Here is an 18590-nt window from a genome sequence, read left to right on the forward strand (position 1 = left end):
GGCAGCAATAATTAAGTGTCTTTTCTTGAATGCAGGCCTTTGAATGGAGTGGAGGGAAAGCATTGATAAGAAATCCCAGAAAAATGTTTCTAGAGGTGTGGCTGCTGCACACTTCACTTTTTAAATACTCTTTTGTTAAAAAGGACATGGCTGACCCAGGTGGAACAATTAAGGCTTCCAGAAGGCCTGGTCTGAAAAGGCCTCTGTGATCAGAAAGAATGGGGGCCTGTGTGAAGGGTGCCTGCGGTAGGCTGGGTCCCACAATATTTCTTCAAGGATGTTGCCTCCTACAGCACCAGTCCTATGGGGTTTTCCTTTTATGCTAATGGAACTTTCCATTTGTACTAACCATTTGTTGTTAAAACAGGGCTTAAAAATGCTTTTGGTGTGGGTTCTGTTCCTCCTCTTTGGGACGTCCCTTGATTGTGGGATAAATTGTAGATGCTCCGCTTCCTTGCCAGGAGCTCCCATGGAAAGGAGTGTGAGTCTGTCGGTGGGGGGGGGGGGGGGTGGGCTAGTGGACAGAACGTTCTTTGCTGTCTGTTACGCTGAAGTTTGTTTGTTTTTTTTTGTCCTGACTGAGAGATGGGGATTCAGACTATTGCATTTTCTTTTTCCATCCTTAAAGTCTGAGTAAGTGATGAAGGACCCCATGGTTACCATGAGCCCGTTCTTTGGCAGACCAACTAGAATTCATCAGAGGCATTTACATTTGGGCAAGAGGTGAGATATCTGATCTGATGGTAGAATATTAACATTTGCGGCTTTTTGAGATGTGATCAAATAAAAAAACTGGTAAATAGATGATTGCAGGAGTGGTAGACTTACATGTTTAAAAATGTGTCAATTTTTCTAGTTCTTGGAGAATCTTAAAATAATGCCAAAAGCATTTCAACCTGCTTTTTCTATGATCTCTCCTTTACCATGTCATTGGCCAGATTTTGGGATTGCATTTGATGGCTACAGATGGCCTCACGTGCTGCTAGATTGGCTGTTTCAGGGATTAGGGTCAAGAACAGCCATTTGTGGCTCTCATGATTTACCATGAATTCTTGCAAGTAGGTGACAGTGGTCAGAGGGGAAGGTCAACCTAAGGAGGCAAGGTTGGCTGGTTGGTAATTCTGTGTTTACAGTTAGGTAATGATGACCAGCCACCTTGGTCAACAACAAAACTTGTTACACTGAGCTTCTCTAGGGTCCACACCGCTGCCGTTTTATAGGTCATAAACATCTCTGTCCTGTTTGCTCTGCATTGCTTCTGGGCTACCCAGAGAAGCATGTGGACGTCTTACCCCCATGGAATCACTCCTTTTCCAGACCCCTTGTAGATGTTCTCAACTGCTAACCCCAACTGATTTTCAGCCTTATTTTTCTTCCCTGGGGAAGACAGTTAATGAACTGCTTTTTAAAATTTCATCTAAGAAGGATCGAGCATGTCTTCCATTTCAAACACTACGTCAGGGCTGTTCTGTTCCTCCTACTTCTTTCCTCCCCCGAGGCCAGAATCCCCTATGTCACAATGCTTGGTTGCTGTGGAGATAACTCAGGCTACAAGTCATGGTTGAGGTTTTCCTCAGGGAGGGGTCCATCACTGACCCTGGAGTCCAAGCTGGACCCACAGACAAGGATCTCTTGAAATTAACAGTCACACCTTAAAATTTTGAAGTAGCTCGTATAGCTGGTGGTCTTCCTTTGCCGTGCATTTCCTGGAGCCCCTGTGCCCAATGCGAGCATACAGCATTAGTTCATTTTGCTGGAGTCCCTAAGTAGGTGGTTCTTATGGCCCCTTGGGGTTTAAATTAACTAAGAACCTTTTTTTGTATAAGAATCCTTATGTGTGATGAAACTGTATACTTTAGCGGGAGGTCCTTTTCATGTCTAGTTATTTTCTCATGCTTAAAAAAGGCAGCGGTTGTCCCACTGTCACAAACACTATGATGTTTGGTAAACCCCCTCTCTGCCCTGCTGGAGGGTCAGCTCTTCAGGGCAGAATCTGGCCTCTTCGTTTTGTCTTTCCAGTGCCTGGCATGTAAAAATGTTTGGACCAAACCTCTGGAGCCATTGTTTCTCTGTATGTGCCTTTAATCTCTGAAGCCATCATTTCTCTGCATATGTCTGCCCTCTGGAATGTTTTAAAGGAAAACATGTTTGCCTCAGCTGCAGAAAGATTAGTTTTGAGACATACCAGTCAGTCCTTTCCAAGTGTAACCCCGCATGTCTGCAGGCAGCGCTGGGACTGCGTTTCCTGGCAGCGGGGGCCACACTGCCCTCGCCCCCCCACATTCGGATGGAAGGCCCCCGGGAGCAGCTTTCCATGTATTTGAGAAACATACCTTCTGAGGCAAATGGACCCTGAGAATTGGGCATGGTTGGATGGTTTTAACTGGTTTCAAAATGACTCTTTAAAAGCCCTGGAGATGCGACAATGAGGATCCAGGCACTAGCTCCCCAGCCAGCAACTTGGGAGGCAGATTCTGTGTCCTGCACCCTGCCTGTTTCCTTCCTGTACCTAGATCATTCTTTTTTACATTCCCTTGCTGCTTTTAATAGGACATCGTTTTTATGGCTGAGTAGTAGTCCATGGTATATATACACCACATCTTCTTTATTTAATCATCCCTCGATGGGCACTTGGGTTGCTTCCACGTCTTGGCTGTTGTGAATAATGCTGCAATGAACACAGGAGTGCATGTATCTTTTTGAATTATTGACTTCATGTTCTTTTTGCGACAACATGGATGGACCTTTAGGGTATTATGTTAAGCGAAATAAGTCAGGCAGAGAAAGGCAAGTACCATATGATTTCACTCATATGTAGAAGATAAACAAACACATTGATAAGAGAACAGATTAGTGGGTACCGGAGGAGAAAGGGGGTGGAGGGGGGTGAAAAGGGTAAAGGGCACATATATATGGTGACAGATAAAAACCGGTCTGTTGTTGGTGAACATGATGCAGTCTATACAGAAACCGAAAGATAGTGGTGTACACTTGAAATTTACACAGTGTTGTAAGCCAGTATGACTTTGATAAAATAATAATAAAAAAAAGAATTAAAGTACTCCCCCCAAACCACCTCTTTTTGTAAGTGTAGAAGACATAAATGAATTTTTCTATATTTTTAGTTGTTGCCTTCTCTTGTGTTTGACCTCAGAAACCCAAAAAACCCTCCAAACAGTGGGGCAGCCTGTTTGGATAATATGCATTTTTGCTTGTATATGCCCAAGACCATCGCTTGACTGAGGGGCCATGGATGGGTAGGAAGACTGAAGTTTTCATTCTATACCATTTTGTATAATTTGAATTTTTCCCCTATGCCTGTTATTCCTTAAAAATATAGTTGATATAAATTTCCTGTCACTTTCTATATATTCAGAGAGCCTTTTAATTTTTGAGGAACTGAGTTTTAATTATAAGTGAAGAGAATTGCTTATGGAAGGGATCATTTGATTATTTTTAATAGGTTCCAGAATATGAGTTTAAATAGAAACTTGCTACATTGGGATTATGGCTTTCCTTCTGTACTCTGCCCTTTGGACTAGGCAAATGAACCCAGCCCTGATTTCTGAGATAATTCAAGCTTTCTGGGCCTATGTGAAAGATAATGCTAGAGCACACCCACGCTGCTGTCACATGCTGTGTGGCCATGCGGGACTTTATTATTTATGAACTGCTTGCATGAGGTACTGGAATTAAGTGAGCTAAAAGGCAGTTGTACAGAAACACTTAAAAATTGAATTGGTGCTTAAATGTTGAAACTCACAAATGTGTTCTGGTTTGGGATTTCTTCAGGTGAGACATTTCTGGATTGTGGCTTTCACTCGTTGAATTATGCTTGTGACAAATATCCCTTGCTTAAACTGTTTGAATTTAATGATAAGGATAATATTGGTAGTAGAAGAAACAGCTCCTGTCTTCCTTTCCAGCTTTAATCAGTCTAGCACAGATTTTTTAAAATTCTGAACATTTGCATTAGATGCTTCCCTGCCTGTGATTCTGACAGCTTTTCACGTCCTTCAGTAGCCCTGTGGCTGCTCTTGGCTGCCTGGTGCTTGGTTTTAGGTTTGCTTGTGAAAATAAGCGACAGGAACAGTTGGCGAAGTGTCTGTTCACATCTCCTAGAGGTGTTAGGATTTTCCAAAACAAATCCCACTTTGCTGCTCAGGGATCGAACCTGTGTATGAGGTCATAATAGGGCCTCAGAGAGGATTCTAGAGTTGGTTGTAGCTTCACTCAATATAAACAGACTTTGGTGCTGACACTTTTGGAAAAGTGGGCCTGGTCCCATGAACTGTCAGGTGGCATTCTTTGAAGGTCAGTACTGTCTTTGCATCTGCGTCCCCTGGGAGGGCTAACAGAAGAGGCTGTGTGGAAGAGCCGGGAGAAGGCCCTGACCGGCGCTCCTGGCCTGGGTGAGAGGTGAAGCTCTCGCCTGCGGCTGGTGTGGTCATCGGTCTCTGCATTCAGCTCTCAGCAACTTCCCCTTTTCAGTTGCCCACAGTTGGTATTTACAAAAGCTAACCACCCTTCATCACCAAGGCTACTGTTTAGCACATGACTGTCAGAAGAGAAAAACACAAATAATCCTCTGAACATCTAAGTGACAAATATGCACACTCTTCCAGGCCAGGTCCTGGAAATGTATGGGAAAGACACTAGGCTGGCAGGGGTGGGGGCATCTGCAAACCTTGCATCTTCCGCTTCTCCACCTGTGGATTGTGGTTTTAAGAACCGTAAAAGCTTTCTCCTAAAGGTCCAAAATCGTAGTTCACGTCATTTCCTGAGATCTTGGCTGTGTTTTGTCAATCCAGTTTAGGTTCTTCTGGATGACTGTAGACTGGAATTCATGTGATCTTCTGACTTATGATTGGTGGCTGGCTATGGTGGGTTTTCCTCTTTCTTCTTTTAAGACATTTAAATTAGAAGCTTAAGCTTACTTCAAAAAGAATTTAAATTTGAGCCGTCCTCTCTGTGTGTTGCAAAAGATGGCCCATGGAAGATATGCTAGGAGAGAGTGCAAAGCAGGAATCTTCGTGTCAGAGAAAGAACAGGAGCTCTGGAGAAATGCAGTGCTGATTCAGAATCCTGGCTATGCCCCTTAACAGTGACAAGACCTTGTACCAATTACCTAACTTGTAAACCTCAGTTTCTTTGTCTATGAAATGGTGTAATATCCACTTCGTGTCATTCTTATGAGACTTAAGTGAGGATGTTTCTAAGTGTGTACAGTGCCAGGTATGCCATTGGTGCTGTTTAAGTGTTAGGTTTCTGCTACCCTCTGCCCCTTTCCTTTAAGTGTAGAATCAGCTGAGATAGTGGGGGCAGCAGTCTGCCCTGTGAGAAAGACAGGCTGAAGGTGAAAGAGGAAATTGTGCTTATTTGGGCAAAACCATCATTTCCTTAAAGTTGTGGCCCTCGGCTCTTAAGTAGGTCACTGAAAAGAACATCGGAGTATGGGTTTTCACTCTGTGAGGGTGGCTCCGGGCATGGCTATCGGTAGACCACGCGCTAGAGTGGTTTGTTCTTTCATGGCCGTGCTGCTGACGGGGCTCACATTCTTACAGTTCGCTGGGTGGAAATGCCAAGAGGGGGTTCCTTTTTCTGAACTTTCTCCTTCGGTGGAATTGGACTGATAGAATACCATTTGCTGTATCTTGAATTAATTTGCAAATGACCAAGGAAAATATTTGAATAGGGTTTGAAATATTCCTTTTTCTGATTATTAAGCTAGGGAAGAAAGCCTCCTTTCAATTTCTCAATTTTGTATTGTGGTAAAATATACATAACACAGTTTACCATCTTAACCATTTTTAAGAGTATAGTTCTGTGGCATTAAGTACATTCACATTGTTGTGCAACCATCACCACCATCCATCTCTAAAACTTTTCTGTGTTCCCCAGCTGAAACTCTGTGCCCGTTAAACACTGACTCCCCACCCCCTCCTCCCCCAGCTCCTGGCACCCACCCATTCCTTTCTGTTTCTCTGAATTAGAGTACTCTAGGGACCTCATATAAGTGAACTCATACAATATTTGTCACTTTGCGATTAACTTATTTCACTCTTTTAAAAAAACACACATGTATTTTTTACTCTGTCTTGTATTTTCCATTGCTCTCTGGCTGGGGCTGTTTTGCAGACTCTTGCTTTGCTCTGAGATTTGCTGGTAGATTTGCATTCTACCTTCTTAACTGTTTGTGTACGATCTTTGCATTTTTACCCTATTGAAGGAAAATACCAGTCATAGGAAATGATCTGATGGAATATCTTATTTTTAGTAATAGCTCTTTATTGAAAGAAGATTTTAGGTGATGATACACTAAGTAGAGAATCAGATCTTGTCTTTGCCTGGTGGGTATCTTCTGAAAAATAAAAGAAGTTCTGCCCTCATGCCCCGTCCCTGCCTCCACTCCCCAGGGAAGAGAGCATAAGAATGTGTTTGTATAAGAGGTGGTAGCAGAAGGAGAGGCCGGTTAATGGGGATTGTGAAAATTGTTTTATGTGCTTCAATTCAAAGGTATCCTCTCCATCTTTCTCCACGCAGGTGGTATGCCTTGAAATCCAAACCAGGAAAGAAGGAGAAGGAGCGAGGAGAAATCGAGGTTGACATCCAGTTTATGAGAAACAACATGACTGCCAGCATGTTTGACCTTTCCATGAAAGACAAGTCTCGGAATCCATTTGGGAAGCTGAAGGACAAGATCAAGGGGAAGAATAAGGACAGCGCGTCAGACACTGCTTCAGCCATCATCCCCAGCAGGAGCCCCTCAGCCGACAGTGATGACGAGTCTTCTCCGAAAGACAAGAAAAAGAAGTCAAAGATCAAGACCTTGTTTTCCAAGTCTAATTTGCAGAAAACACCGCTTTCCCAGTCCATGTCTGTCCTGCCTACTTCAAAGTCAGACAAAGTGCTGCTTCGTCCTGGAGAGTTTCAGTCCCGGTGGGAGGAGGACGACAATGAGGACGAGTCTTCCTCTGCCTCGGACGGTCAGTTTTCTCCTTTTTACTTGGCCTTTCTCCCTCAGCTTAGTCTACTTTGCTGTGAGAGAGAAGAAACAAACAAATCTCGAGAGAAAGATTTTAATTCAGCTCCTTGGTTACTAAAATGATGACAGTGATGGTGGTGGTGGTGCTGGTGCTGGTGTTGATGGATAATCTTGGTTAGGAAGCCGTCTCTATTTCTGCGTCCTCTGGTTTCTGAGAATGTATACAGTCCTTTTCCAAAATGTCTGGCTCTGTAAGTGCTGTGCATTAGTCCAAGCATTTGGAGCTAACAGAATGAGTGCATCCAGGTTTTTTTATTATGAGTAAAACCATAGAACCTTACAGTAATTCTGATATCTCGTTAACTCATCAGGTATTTATTGAGCTCCTGCTAATGTTATTAACCCTAGTGGGATACCTCCCTAATGAAAGCTGAGGAGTCCCAGTCCCCTTAACTCTGAGTTAACTGTGTGTTTTTTGGGTATGTGTGGGGAAGATTGGCCCTGAGCTGACATCTGTTGCCAGTCTTCCTCTTTTTGCTTGAGGAAGATTGTCACTGAGGTAACATCTGTGCCAATCTTCCTCTATTTTGTGTGTGGGATGCTGCCTCAGCATGGCTCGATGAGCAGTGCATAGGTCTGTGCCTGGGATCTGAACCCGCAAACCCCTGGCCACTGAGGTAGAGTGTGTGAACTTAACCACTAGGCTGCCAGGCCAGACCCTTAACTGTGTATTTTGAATTTCAGTTTCAATGACTACATCCCTGCTATTGGGCAGATTCTGCTACTCTACCAAGAGTGCTGTCCTTTTCGTTGGTCAAATGCAGGGTCTCTCAACCTCGGCACTGCAGATAGTTTGGGCCAGAAAATTCTTTGTTTGGGGGGCTGTCCTGTGCACTATAGGATCTTTAGCAGCATCCCTGGCCTCCACCTGCTAGATACCAGTAGCACACCCCCACCCACTTGTGACAACCGAAAATGTATTCAGACATGGACAAATGCCACCCCCCTCCAGCTGCCTGCCACTCATTTAACTTATTTCCTCTTGTTCTTTGTTTTTCTTCCCACAGTCATGTCGCACAAGAGAACAGCAAGTGCAGATCCAAAGCAACTGAACCAGATCAACTTCAGCCTTCCCAAGAAGGAAGGACTCTCCTTTTTTGGTGGCCTTCGGTCTAAGAATGACTCCCTTTCCCGCTCTAATGTCTGTATCAACGGGAACCACGTTTACATGGAGGAACCAGAAGCCAAGAGTGAGACCAAAGACAGCAGCCCTTCCTCTTCCCCGTCGCCTCAGGGCTTCAGGAAGAAGCATTTGTTTTCCTCTACGGAAAACCTGGCTACTCGGTCTTGGAAGGAGCCTGGGGAAGGGGGGACAGTGTCTTCTGACAGGGCGCTCTCTGAGTCTTCCACAAAGGACTCTCTGAAATCCATGTCTCTGCCATCGTACCGGCCACTAGTCAGCGGGGACAATAGGGAGAGCACGGCTCCAGCGACCTTGGAAATGGCAAAAGAAACCAAAGAGAGCAAGAAGCAGGAGAACAAGAAGTCCTCCTTGCTTTCCCTAGTGACGGGAAAGAAGGACGTGGCCAAGGGCAGTGGAGACGAAAGCCCTCCTGCCATCCGGCAGAAGGAGGAGGAGAAGGAGGGCACGCTGAGGGGAGGCAGACCGAGGGTGGGCGCCCCGGGGCCTGGCGGAGACCTTGGGAAGAGATCCGAGAGGGATACTCCGGCCGTTGTCTCTGGACGGGGTCAATCCCTGAACCCCTTTGAAGAAGTGCAGATCACAGAGCCGGAAGCTGACCCAGAGCCCAAGTCTGAACCTGCACCCCCTGTCACCTCCGCAAGGGCGCCCCAGACCAAAGCCGTCAAACCTCGGTGAGTCCTGGCCCCTCTCACACAGGCCTTTCCACCTCACTGTTCGTGGCAGTCGGCGAGGCCTGCTGTTAGAGCAGATTGTGCCTGCTGTTTGTGGTGGTACCTGTGTATGCCAGAGGTTTACTGGTCTATGCTGTTATTCTTAACCAGGCCCTACCACCTGGCTGCCCCTCCCTGCACAAATTACAAAACGATGAGTCCCAACGCAAAGCCTCCGCCAGCAGGCATGGTCTGTCCATCTCAGTAAGATAATCGGGCCCCAGTCGAATGCCATGGTTTGTGGCAGGTACTGAGTGTCGCAAGTTGGGAATGCCAGGTTTTGGTTGTGGTATGCGCAGAGCTCGTGTTTATGAAGCTCTTATCACTTGTCTCCCCTGGAGGTGGACGTTATCTTTCCTCCCTGCACTTTGGCATTGGTTTGCTGGCGTGAGAGACCCCTGGTCCACTCCCGAGTCTGCTTGTGACAATTCTCTGTGTGTTTACGCTGCACCTTGTTGCAAGAGCCTGAGGGAGCCTCGGGGGTTCTGCTTTTCAGCACGACTCACGTTCTCACAAACAACATTTCTGTGGTCTGGGGTGGGGGAGACTTTTTTTTTGAGATTCTGCTTACATTGATTTGACGCACATAGACGCACGCACACACGTGGACACACACAGACTGTTTCTTTTCAAAATCTGTGCCTGTGCCTTCATCTTTGATGGCTTTGAGCTTTTTAGATGCTTTTCGTTTATCACCAGAAGAAACTGTAGGTTGTTGCTTTGCCTGGATCTTTGTGTCTCTGGCAGCCGCCCTTTGTGTGGCAGGTGTGCTTGGTGGAACAAGTCTGTTAAGTATTTTGTATGTTAAGTATTGGTGTTCCTTCTTTAACTTCTTAAGTTAGTGCCCCAAATATGAAAAAAGTTCTCCCCTTTGGAACGACTTTACTTTTACATGTTTTTTGCCTCTCACGATGCATCTGCAACTGACCTGCAGATTTTATTTTGTCCTTTTTGCAGACTGGAAGTGTCTCCAGAGGTTCAGCCCACAGCCAGGCTTCCTTCTTCCCCTGACTCCCCTGTCTTTTTTTCGGCTCTTCCTTCCATTTCTGGCCAGACACCTGTCCCTTCTCAATTGGGGCATGATTCAGAGACACAGTCCTCTGACTCTCTTTCAGTCTTCTCCTCTTTCTCCTCTCCCATAGCAGCTCCCATTTCCACATCCACTCCGATTAAAACCTGGCCTTCCGCAGACCAGGGCCAGGCTGCTTCTGAAGCACTGCCTTCGCTCCTTGAAGCAGAGTTGCAAAAGGAGAGTTTCACACAAGTTCCAAAGACTGTTTCCTGTGCCTTGGGATCACTTGCCAGACAGCCACCCATTCCAGTGTGTAGAGGGATGGAAGATTCTCCAATGGGGAAGACCAGTGAGATAGGCACAGAGAATACTAGTGGCCATGACTCAGAAAAGTCTCTCCTGAAGCGGCCTGAAACGGGGCAACATGAAGGGGAACTGAGGGTCCTCCCCACAAAACAGCAAGGCCACATCCCCGCTTCTGAAGAGGCCCAGGAAGTAACAATGGCCCTTTCACTCAGAAGCGGCAGGATGGAAAGCCCAGCCAGGAAGCCTCCGATGGGGGAAAACACAGACTTTGAGAGTCAGTCCAGGTCTCCTGTGGAGAGCAAAGGTGGGGATGGCGGGATGCCTGCAACTGAAGAAGCAGCGACCCCTCTTCAGGGGGGAGGATCGGTGCCTGCACTTGACTCTGCGCTGCGGAGACGTGAAGATGCGGGTCTGAATGTCAGTGAGGGCCGGAAGAAGACCAAGAAGCGTGTGTCATTTTCTGAGCAGCTCTGTACAGAGGAGGAGGTGGAGAAGTCCGCTGGGTTGGTTGAAGAGGACCTGAGTAATCCCCGGGAGCTGACCTGTGAAGGGGCTGCCGCTGGATACGGGGCTGCCGGGCAGCCTGCTGAGTCTCCCCACACAGAGGGCTCCGAGAGGGAAGCCGTGACTGAACCCCAGCCACTGAGTTACAGCGCACTGGCCTCTGTGGCTGGTCGCCTTGTCCTCCCCTCTCGTGAGGAGAGTTTCTCAGAAGGCCCCCCCAGCGACGGAAGCTCAGAGGAAGACAGTCCATTCTTCAGGGTTGGGGGAGACGATACCCTTATGGCTCAAAATCAGAGCAAAGCCAGCGATCATGAAGGGCTGTTGTCTGATCCCCCGAGTGACATCCCGTCTGCCTCAGATGTTCAGTCTCCAGTCATGGCTGACCTGGACTTAACCCTTCCTTCCATTCCTGAAGTCGCGTCGGATGATGAAAGACTAGATCAGGTTGAAGATGACAGAGAGACAGCCAAGGTGGCATCTCTGGAAGTAGGAGCTTCTTCCTTGAGCACATTACCTGCCCATGCTGAGAGTGAGAAGGCGCCGAGTGGCGAGGCAGAGGGGTCTGCTGCTCCTGCAGAGAGCCCACAGGACCTCAGGACGAAAGCACCCGAAGCACCTGTCGCAGCTTCTTCAGAGCAGACGACAGCTTTCGGAATTCAGAACCCGTATCTTGGCAAGAGCTCACACTTGGAGAAACAGCTGCCAGGCCCTGGCGGTGGCGAGGAGGAAAAACTGATGGGAAATGGGAGGCCAGGTCAACCTCCTGATGCGGCCCTGCACTCTCCTATATCCGGCCCCTCCTTTTCTGAGACCTTTCCTGCCACACATTCTTTCTCCAGCTCTCTACACTCTGACACTCACACCAGTACAGCAGAGTCTCAAAAAAAAGCAACAGCAGAGGGCTCCGCTGGTAAGGTGGAAAATTCTGGCAAGAGGAAGCCGCTTCTTCAGGCCTGGGTCTCACCCTCAGAGACACATCCAGTCTCACCTCAGCCAAGCGCTGGAACTGGGTCAGCCAAGCACAGGTGAGAGATGGGGAAGATGGGCTTCAGAAATGTTGTGACAGCCCTCCTGTACTTTTCGCCTGCAGAGGTTCTGGCTTTCTAACTACCCAGAGGTTCTGAGAGCACAACCTGCCTGTTTTGCTGGCAGGGCCTATTTTAAAGGGGCTGTCCCCTGTGGTGGGACTGTCTCAAGACGCTCCTGCATTTGTAGCAAGAACGTTGTAATCGTCTTCAAACATAGTTTAGGCATTGTTCTGCACAGTCAGATTTGGAGCTCTCAGACTGCAGAGACGTACCGTGACCAGTGTCTTACGAGTCCCAGCACCAACTGAGCGGGTGTGGTGGACCCTAGCAGTGTTGAAAGCTTCCTTTAAGCCCCACCTGGTGTGAAGCTGGCATGTTTGTTCTGAACTCTTTCTTGACTGCTGAGGAACAGAATGCTCTGCAGGGGCTCCCACGGTGGAGTCCTAGGCTGTAGTTGCCGCCAAAAATAAGAGACTGTCTTTAATGTTCTCCTGACATTGATAATGAAATGAACGTCAGGACACCTGGCTAGAAGAGTGTGCTTTGTTGATTTGCATGGCTGCCTAGTGCTGACTTCTTTCGTTTGCACAGGAACATTGATGTTTGTTAGACCGGAGATGTGAACAGAGCATGTCACCACTCTCCCCTCTTGTCTCTCTTGATGCCTGCCGTGTTTGAGATGGGCTGTCTCGGTTTTGCCATTACAGAAAGGTCTAACCACCCTTTCCCCCTTTTCTTTAGACTTCATCCTGTGAAGCCAATGAACACGACAGCCACCAGGATTGCTAACTCCAGCCTGGGGACTGCCACCATCATCAGTGAGAACTTGATCAACGAAGCCATGATGAAGGTATGTCTTCTCCAAGCAGTAGGCGTGTTAGTTAGGGACCTACAAAAAGCCTGTTTCCAGAGTCGCCATTATATACATCTCCCTGGGCAGCAGGTACCACCAGGAGTAACTTAACCGTACGGCTCGTGTCTTTGGATAATCTTCGGAAGCCCCTACACTCTCCATTGCGTAATTACTTTTCAATTCATGGTTATTAGTTATTGTTGAATTTTCTGTTTCAAGAGACGGGATTGATACCAGGACTTCTTTTTTTTTTTTAAAGATTTAATTTTTTCCCAAAGCCCCCCGGTACATAGTTGTATATTCTTTGTTGTGGGTCCTGCTAGTTGTGGCATGTGGGACACTGCCTCAGCGTGGTTTGATGAGCAGTGCCATGTCCGCACCCAGGATCCGAACCAACGAAACACTGGGCCGCCTGCAGCGGAGCGCGCGAACTTAACCGCTCGGCCACGGGGCCAGCCCCCAGGACTTCTTTTTAATGAGCAGAAAATATCACCTACCATCTGGCCCATTCAAATCAGATATTTTCATTTTTCCGTGTAGCCTTTCTTATCTTTTGGCAGGAATGTGAAATTCTTGTAGTTGTAATCACTGCATAGATATACTTTTTTGTAACTTTATTCTGAAATAATTCCGAAGTTTAAGAAAGTTGCAAGAATGGTACAAAGAACTCCTATATACCTTTCATCCCAATTCACCAATTGTTGACATTTTACCAGATTTGCTTTATCATTCTCCCCCCACCTCTCCTGAACCCTCTCTATTCTTTCTCTGTATACTTGTAGTTTTTTTTGTCTGAACCATTTGAAAGTAACTTGCATACATCATGCCTCTCTTACCCCTAAATACTGAAGTGTGTGATTCCAACAAATAAGGACATTTATCAAAATCAAGAAATGTAACATTGATGTAATACTCTTTTCCCATCCATAGTCCATATTTCAACTTCACCAATTGTCCCAGTAGTGTCCTTTTTAGTGTGTTTTTCCCTAGTCCAGGATCCAGTCCAGGATCACTCATTGTGTCTAGTCCCCCTTATTCTGGAGCAGCTCCTCAGCCTTTTTGTTTCTTTTAAGACATTGACATCTTTTAAGAGTTTAGATGAGTTGTTTTGTGGAATTTTCCTCAGTTTGGATTTATCTGATATTTCCTCGTGGTTTGGTTGAGGTTGCACATTCTTGGCAGGAATCAACTGAACAGATAACGTGTCCTCCTCAGTGCATCGTATGAAGAGACGCCTTACATCAGTCTGTCCCATGAGTGGGCGAGTTAACTCTGATGACGTCGTTTAGGTGGTGTCCCCCAGCTTCTCCAGTGTGAAGTTGCTGGTTTTTTCCCTTTACAATTAATAAGAAACTTGTGGGGAATTAATTTCTGACTATGTATGTATCCTGTTCCTCATCAGCCTTTGATTCACAGGCTTTAGTATCCATCGATGAATATGGTAGTTGCAAAATGATGACTTTCCAGCTCCATCACGTGCATGGAAACTCTTCAGTTCTCTTTTTCACTTAGCAGTATATCATAAGTAATTTTGCATGTCGGTTCTTAATTATTCTTTGACATGGTCATACCGGTATTTACTTAACCAGTTCCCTATAATTGGATATTTGGGTTGTTTTCTGTTTTTCATTATGAATAACACTGCAGTTAACAATTTCTTGCATAGAACTTTTCCCCTTCTTTTATTATTATTATTTCCTTAAGCTAAATTTCCAGGAAGAATATTGCTGAATTAGAGGGTCTCTTCTCTTTAAAAAGCTTGCGCTAACATTAAAAAAACCAAAAAACAACCCAGAAAAACAAAATCAACCTCCCAGATGATCTCTGCTTTAGGGTCTCCATCCTGCCCTTTCTGGTTCTAAAACCGGAAGGATTTACAATACTGCCGTGTTGCAAACCTCTGGTCTTTGACTCGTTATCACGGGGACTGGAGGAGAATGATCTACCAAGTGATGGGTGACCGTTAGTGAGCAAGGATGTGTTGTTTCAAATACGTGGAGAGGAATTTCCTAACTGACTGCTGGGGGCCACAGTCGGTAGAAATAAACTTCCCGGCATCTAAAACTTTCATTCTGTCGCAGATTTTACAGTCCTATGGACTCCAGGACATCAAATAATTTTTGTCTTTTTTTTTTTTTTTTAAAGATTTTTTAAAAAAATTTTTTTCCTTTTTCTCCCCAAAGCCCCCCAGTACGTAGTTGTATATTCTTCGTTGTGGGTCCTTCTAGTTGTGGCATGTGGGACGCTGCCTCAGCGTGGTTTGATGAGCAGTGCCATGTCCGCACCCAGGATCCGAACCAACGAAACACTGGGCCGCCTGCAGCGGAGAGCGCGAACTTAACCACTCGGCCATGGGGCCAGCCCCCAATTTTTGTTTTTTTAAAATAAAACTTTTCGCTCAAGTCTCCTGCAAGCAATTTTAAGTGCCAGGTGACATTATTGCCTCTGGCTCCATTGCACCTGTGCCACCAGGAGCTGGGCTAAAGTTTCATAGAAAGCTGGAGACCGAAGTTTTGGGTAAAGAGGCTGAGTAGTAGTAACGAATTGGTGCTGAAAACAAGTTAGCATCTTCTGGCCATCTTGCCTTCTCTTCCCTTGTAGGCCAGGCTGAGAGGGCCGGTGGTAAGCAGCATTCTCAAAATTATCAGCTGTAGCCAGAGCTATGTACCTACCTACCATGTTTTTTCTGTAGCCTACAAATGTACCGTAACTTGACCAGCTCAGCTTGGCTGGCTCCTGTGGTTGTGTAGAAGAGACAGGACTTGTCTTCCTGGAGTTAACTATGTTTACCAGGAAACTGGGCAAAAGAACAGCATGAAAGGGACGATAATGAAAGCCAGAGTCATTTGATGGCCTCCTGTCCCCTCTTCCCTTTACTGTGGAATGCACCTTGGCTCCAAAGAGAAACACACACCTAGCTTTCGGGAAGTGAGCAAGACCCTTGGCTCCCATTTTGTTTACTCTTCAAAGCTCATTTAATCAGGGGCTTATCTCCTGACTCTAACTGAGAGAAGAACTTGCCTTAAAACAAAGACAACCACTGCTTATTTTGCTCTTGATTTGTTAGCCCTCCTGCTGTCTCTCTGCTTGCCTGTAACAAAGCTCTTGGTCCTGGACCATACCTAGTAAATATTCTGAGTAAATATGGGAGGTTTCCTGGAGACTGCTATTGGCTGGCCATATAATAGATGCTTTGTACTAAGGCATAAACAAAATTTATAAAAGTAACTACTCTTTAGAATGTTGCAAAATGAGAGAGAGGTTGGGGAAAGAAATTGCATAGCTAAAGTTACGAAAAACTAGCTGAATCATTGCTATAATGGATTTTTTTTTTTTGGTTATTGTTTTTGGGCCTCCATCCATTATAGATGATTTATAACTAGGAGTGTATTGTTTGCTCAGGTGGCTGTAACACTTCCATTTAAAAATAATACAGCCAACTAGATCCAAAAATCATCTGTCATATTACATGGAAAAAGTTGGATAAAAATTTGAATATACGTCATTATTATTACAACTATGGGGGAAAAGATCCAATGGGAAAATCCTGGAAGGAAATATGTGACAATGGGTACTGTTGTTTCTGGAATTAATGGGTGTTTTCTTCACACTTCTCCCTCTCCATAGCTGTCACTTACTTTCTGTAATCTAGCTGGATTGTTTTAGAATTTTTCAATCGTCACATAACTAGGATCTTCTGATGATTTCAAAGTCCTACATACTTTCCCTTTTGGATTACAGAATCCGAACTGAACAGCTGTTTGACAGTTTTGTACAAAGTGCCTTAAGTGGGCATGCTTTTCAATTTTATGGATTTATCTTTAGGAACTATTTAGAAATCTGGCCAGAGATTTATGTTCATACATTTTAGTAAAATGTTATTATATAATTGTGAAAACTGAAAACAACCCAAATATCAAGCAAGGCAGAGGTTGTTAAAATATAATAGAATTTTAAGCATTCATTGAAAAACAATTTTTGCCAAAATTTAGTAAGAAAAGCCTCACAAAATAATAATTTAAAAAAAGCTATGAAACTGTATTCTGTATGATAGTAAAGTTGTAAAACTTACCAGAAAGAAACGTAGGAAAAAAAATAGGAAAGAAAGAGACTCAGGGGCCGGCTCCGTGGCCAAGTGGTTAAGTTTGCGCGCTCCGCTGCGGCGGCCCAGGGTTCGGATCCTGGACACGGACATGGCACCGTTCGTCAGGCCACGCTGAGGTGGCGTCCCACATACCACAACTAGCAGGACCTGCAACTAAGATATACAACTGTGTACAGGGGGTTTTGGGGAGATAAAGCAGAAAAGGAAAAAAAAAAAAAGATTGGCAACAGTTGTTAGCTCAGGTGCCAATCCTTAAAAAAAAAAAAAGAAAGAGACCCAAATGTTATATCTTGGGGTTATAGGTAATAATTTTTTCCTCTCTTCTGTATTTGAGATTTCCCATGATGAGCAAATAAAAAATCATGTTATTTCTGAGGAAAATTAATTTTAATTCGTCTCGAAGGTCTAGTTAAGATGTCACTGCGTCTTTGAAGTCTGTCCTGATCACCTGTATAGCAGTGGTTTCCTGCTTGTCCAGCTCCTGGAGCGCATTGCACCTCTCTGGACTTGGACCCCTGAGCCTTAGATAACTGTCCTTGAGCCCTGTGTGTGTCTGACACTATGGGGACCTGGTCCCCACTCTCGAGGAGCACCTGCCTGCTCCTCCCTCCAGGCGCCAGCTTATTCATCTTTCTATCTCCCAAACTCCCTAGCGGAGTATCTTATGTAATCAGTATTTTTGAATAAACAAAATCCTTATATGACAGAGATATAATCTAAAAACCCTTGAGGACATATTCTTGGCTATTTTTTACAAAGACTGTTTTTTTCTTGATGGGATATGTAAACAGGCATGCAACTTTTAAAAAAATTATAGTAAAATAAACATAACATAAATTTTACCATCTAAACTAACCATTTTTAACACTACTGTACATTTCAGTAGTGTTAAGTACATTTACATTGTTGTACAACAAGTCTCCAGAATTTTTTCCCAGACGTGCAGCTTTTAGGTTGAAGATTGTTTTGGAAGTCACACGTAGACTGACTGAGGCCCAGAGGAGGTACCCTGTGAATGTATGCCTTCAATAAGTTAAAATAGAAAGGGTTAAAGGAGAAGCAGGTTTTCGAAAAGTGGTCCAGCATCTCACCTATTTCTGTGCAGCCTGCGTTAGGCTGAGACCTGCTCTGTATTTGAAAGTGTCAGCGTGTGTTTCTAAGCTAGGATTGCAATCACTGTGCTCTTCTTCCCAGCCAGGCCGAGAGGGATGGGATTTCTCTAGAAATTTTGGCCAGTGTGTAGACAGTTTGCGTCACTGGACTGAACAGGCCTTCTATCACGTTGTGTCAAAGGGTATTGATTCTGCTCCTGACTGAGCGTCTTGGCCTTCCTGAGTGGAACCCCTGGCCCCAGGGCTGGGGCAGTGGGAGTGCCTCAGAGTTCTGCAGGCAGAATTGTCTTGAGGTTGCTCCTGGGCCTTATTTGTTTAAACTTGTAAATCTCCTGAGCCACAGATTTCAGGAAAAGTTAGCTATTTTTTTTTTTCTCTCTTTCCCTTCCTGGAGACCTGGGAGAACATGTTACTTTTTATTTAATCCTTATCTTGTGTTTCCTCATGGTTCACTGGCCGTTTGCAGTTGGACTCCAGTCATCCCAGATTGTAAATGCCGATCAATGTAGGACCTCCTGAGGGCTCCTGCTCTCGTCAGGAGTGGGGCTGCTCAGCCCTGGCACAGGCTGCTGTGTACCCAGAGGGTGCACCCTTAATGTCTGAGGGTGGTGACTGTGGTACGGTGGCACTTAGCTTAGACCCTGCGCATTTTTTGAGTATGAATTGACTTCAAGTGGAGCGTCTGAGGGGCCAGTGCATCACTGTGATCACCAAATCCTTCAGAAGAGCTGAGGCGGTCACGCAGTCTGGGGTAGACAACCACCTGTTGTC

The 18590-nt window shown here is 45.4% G+C and overlaps 1 protein-coding gene across 2 annotated transcripts in view; it reads left to right on the forward strand.

Moving 5' to 3' along the window:
* The window catches only part of RAB11FIP1 (RAB11 family interacting protein 1), a 29567-nt gene that overhangs the window by 7455 nt on the left and 3522 nt on the right, over positions 1–18590 (forward strand). Inside the window, exons 2-5 of one of the 2 annotated variants that reach the window (XM_046648431.1) lie at positions 6544–6986; positions 8053–8860; positions 9857–11746; positions 12491–12599. In XM_046648431.1, coding sequence (XP_046504387.1) covers positions 6544–6986; positions 8053–8860; positions 9857–11746; positions 12491–12599 — 3250 coding nt within the window. The remainder of the gene's footprint in view (positions 1–6543; positions 6987–8052; positions 8861–9856; positions 11747–12490; positions 12600–18590) is intronic. The other variant, XM_046648432.1, reaches the window with a different exon arrangement.

This window comes from Equus quagga, chromosome 22 (assembly GCF_021613505.1).
Source record: "Equus quagga isolate Etosha38 chromosome 22, UCLA_HA_Equagga_1.0, whole genome shotgun sequence".
Lineage (NCBI taxonomy): Eukaryota > Metazoa > Chordata > Mammalia > Perissodactyla > Equidae > Equus > Equus quagga.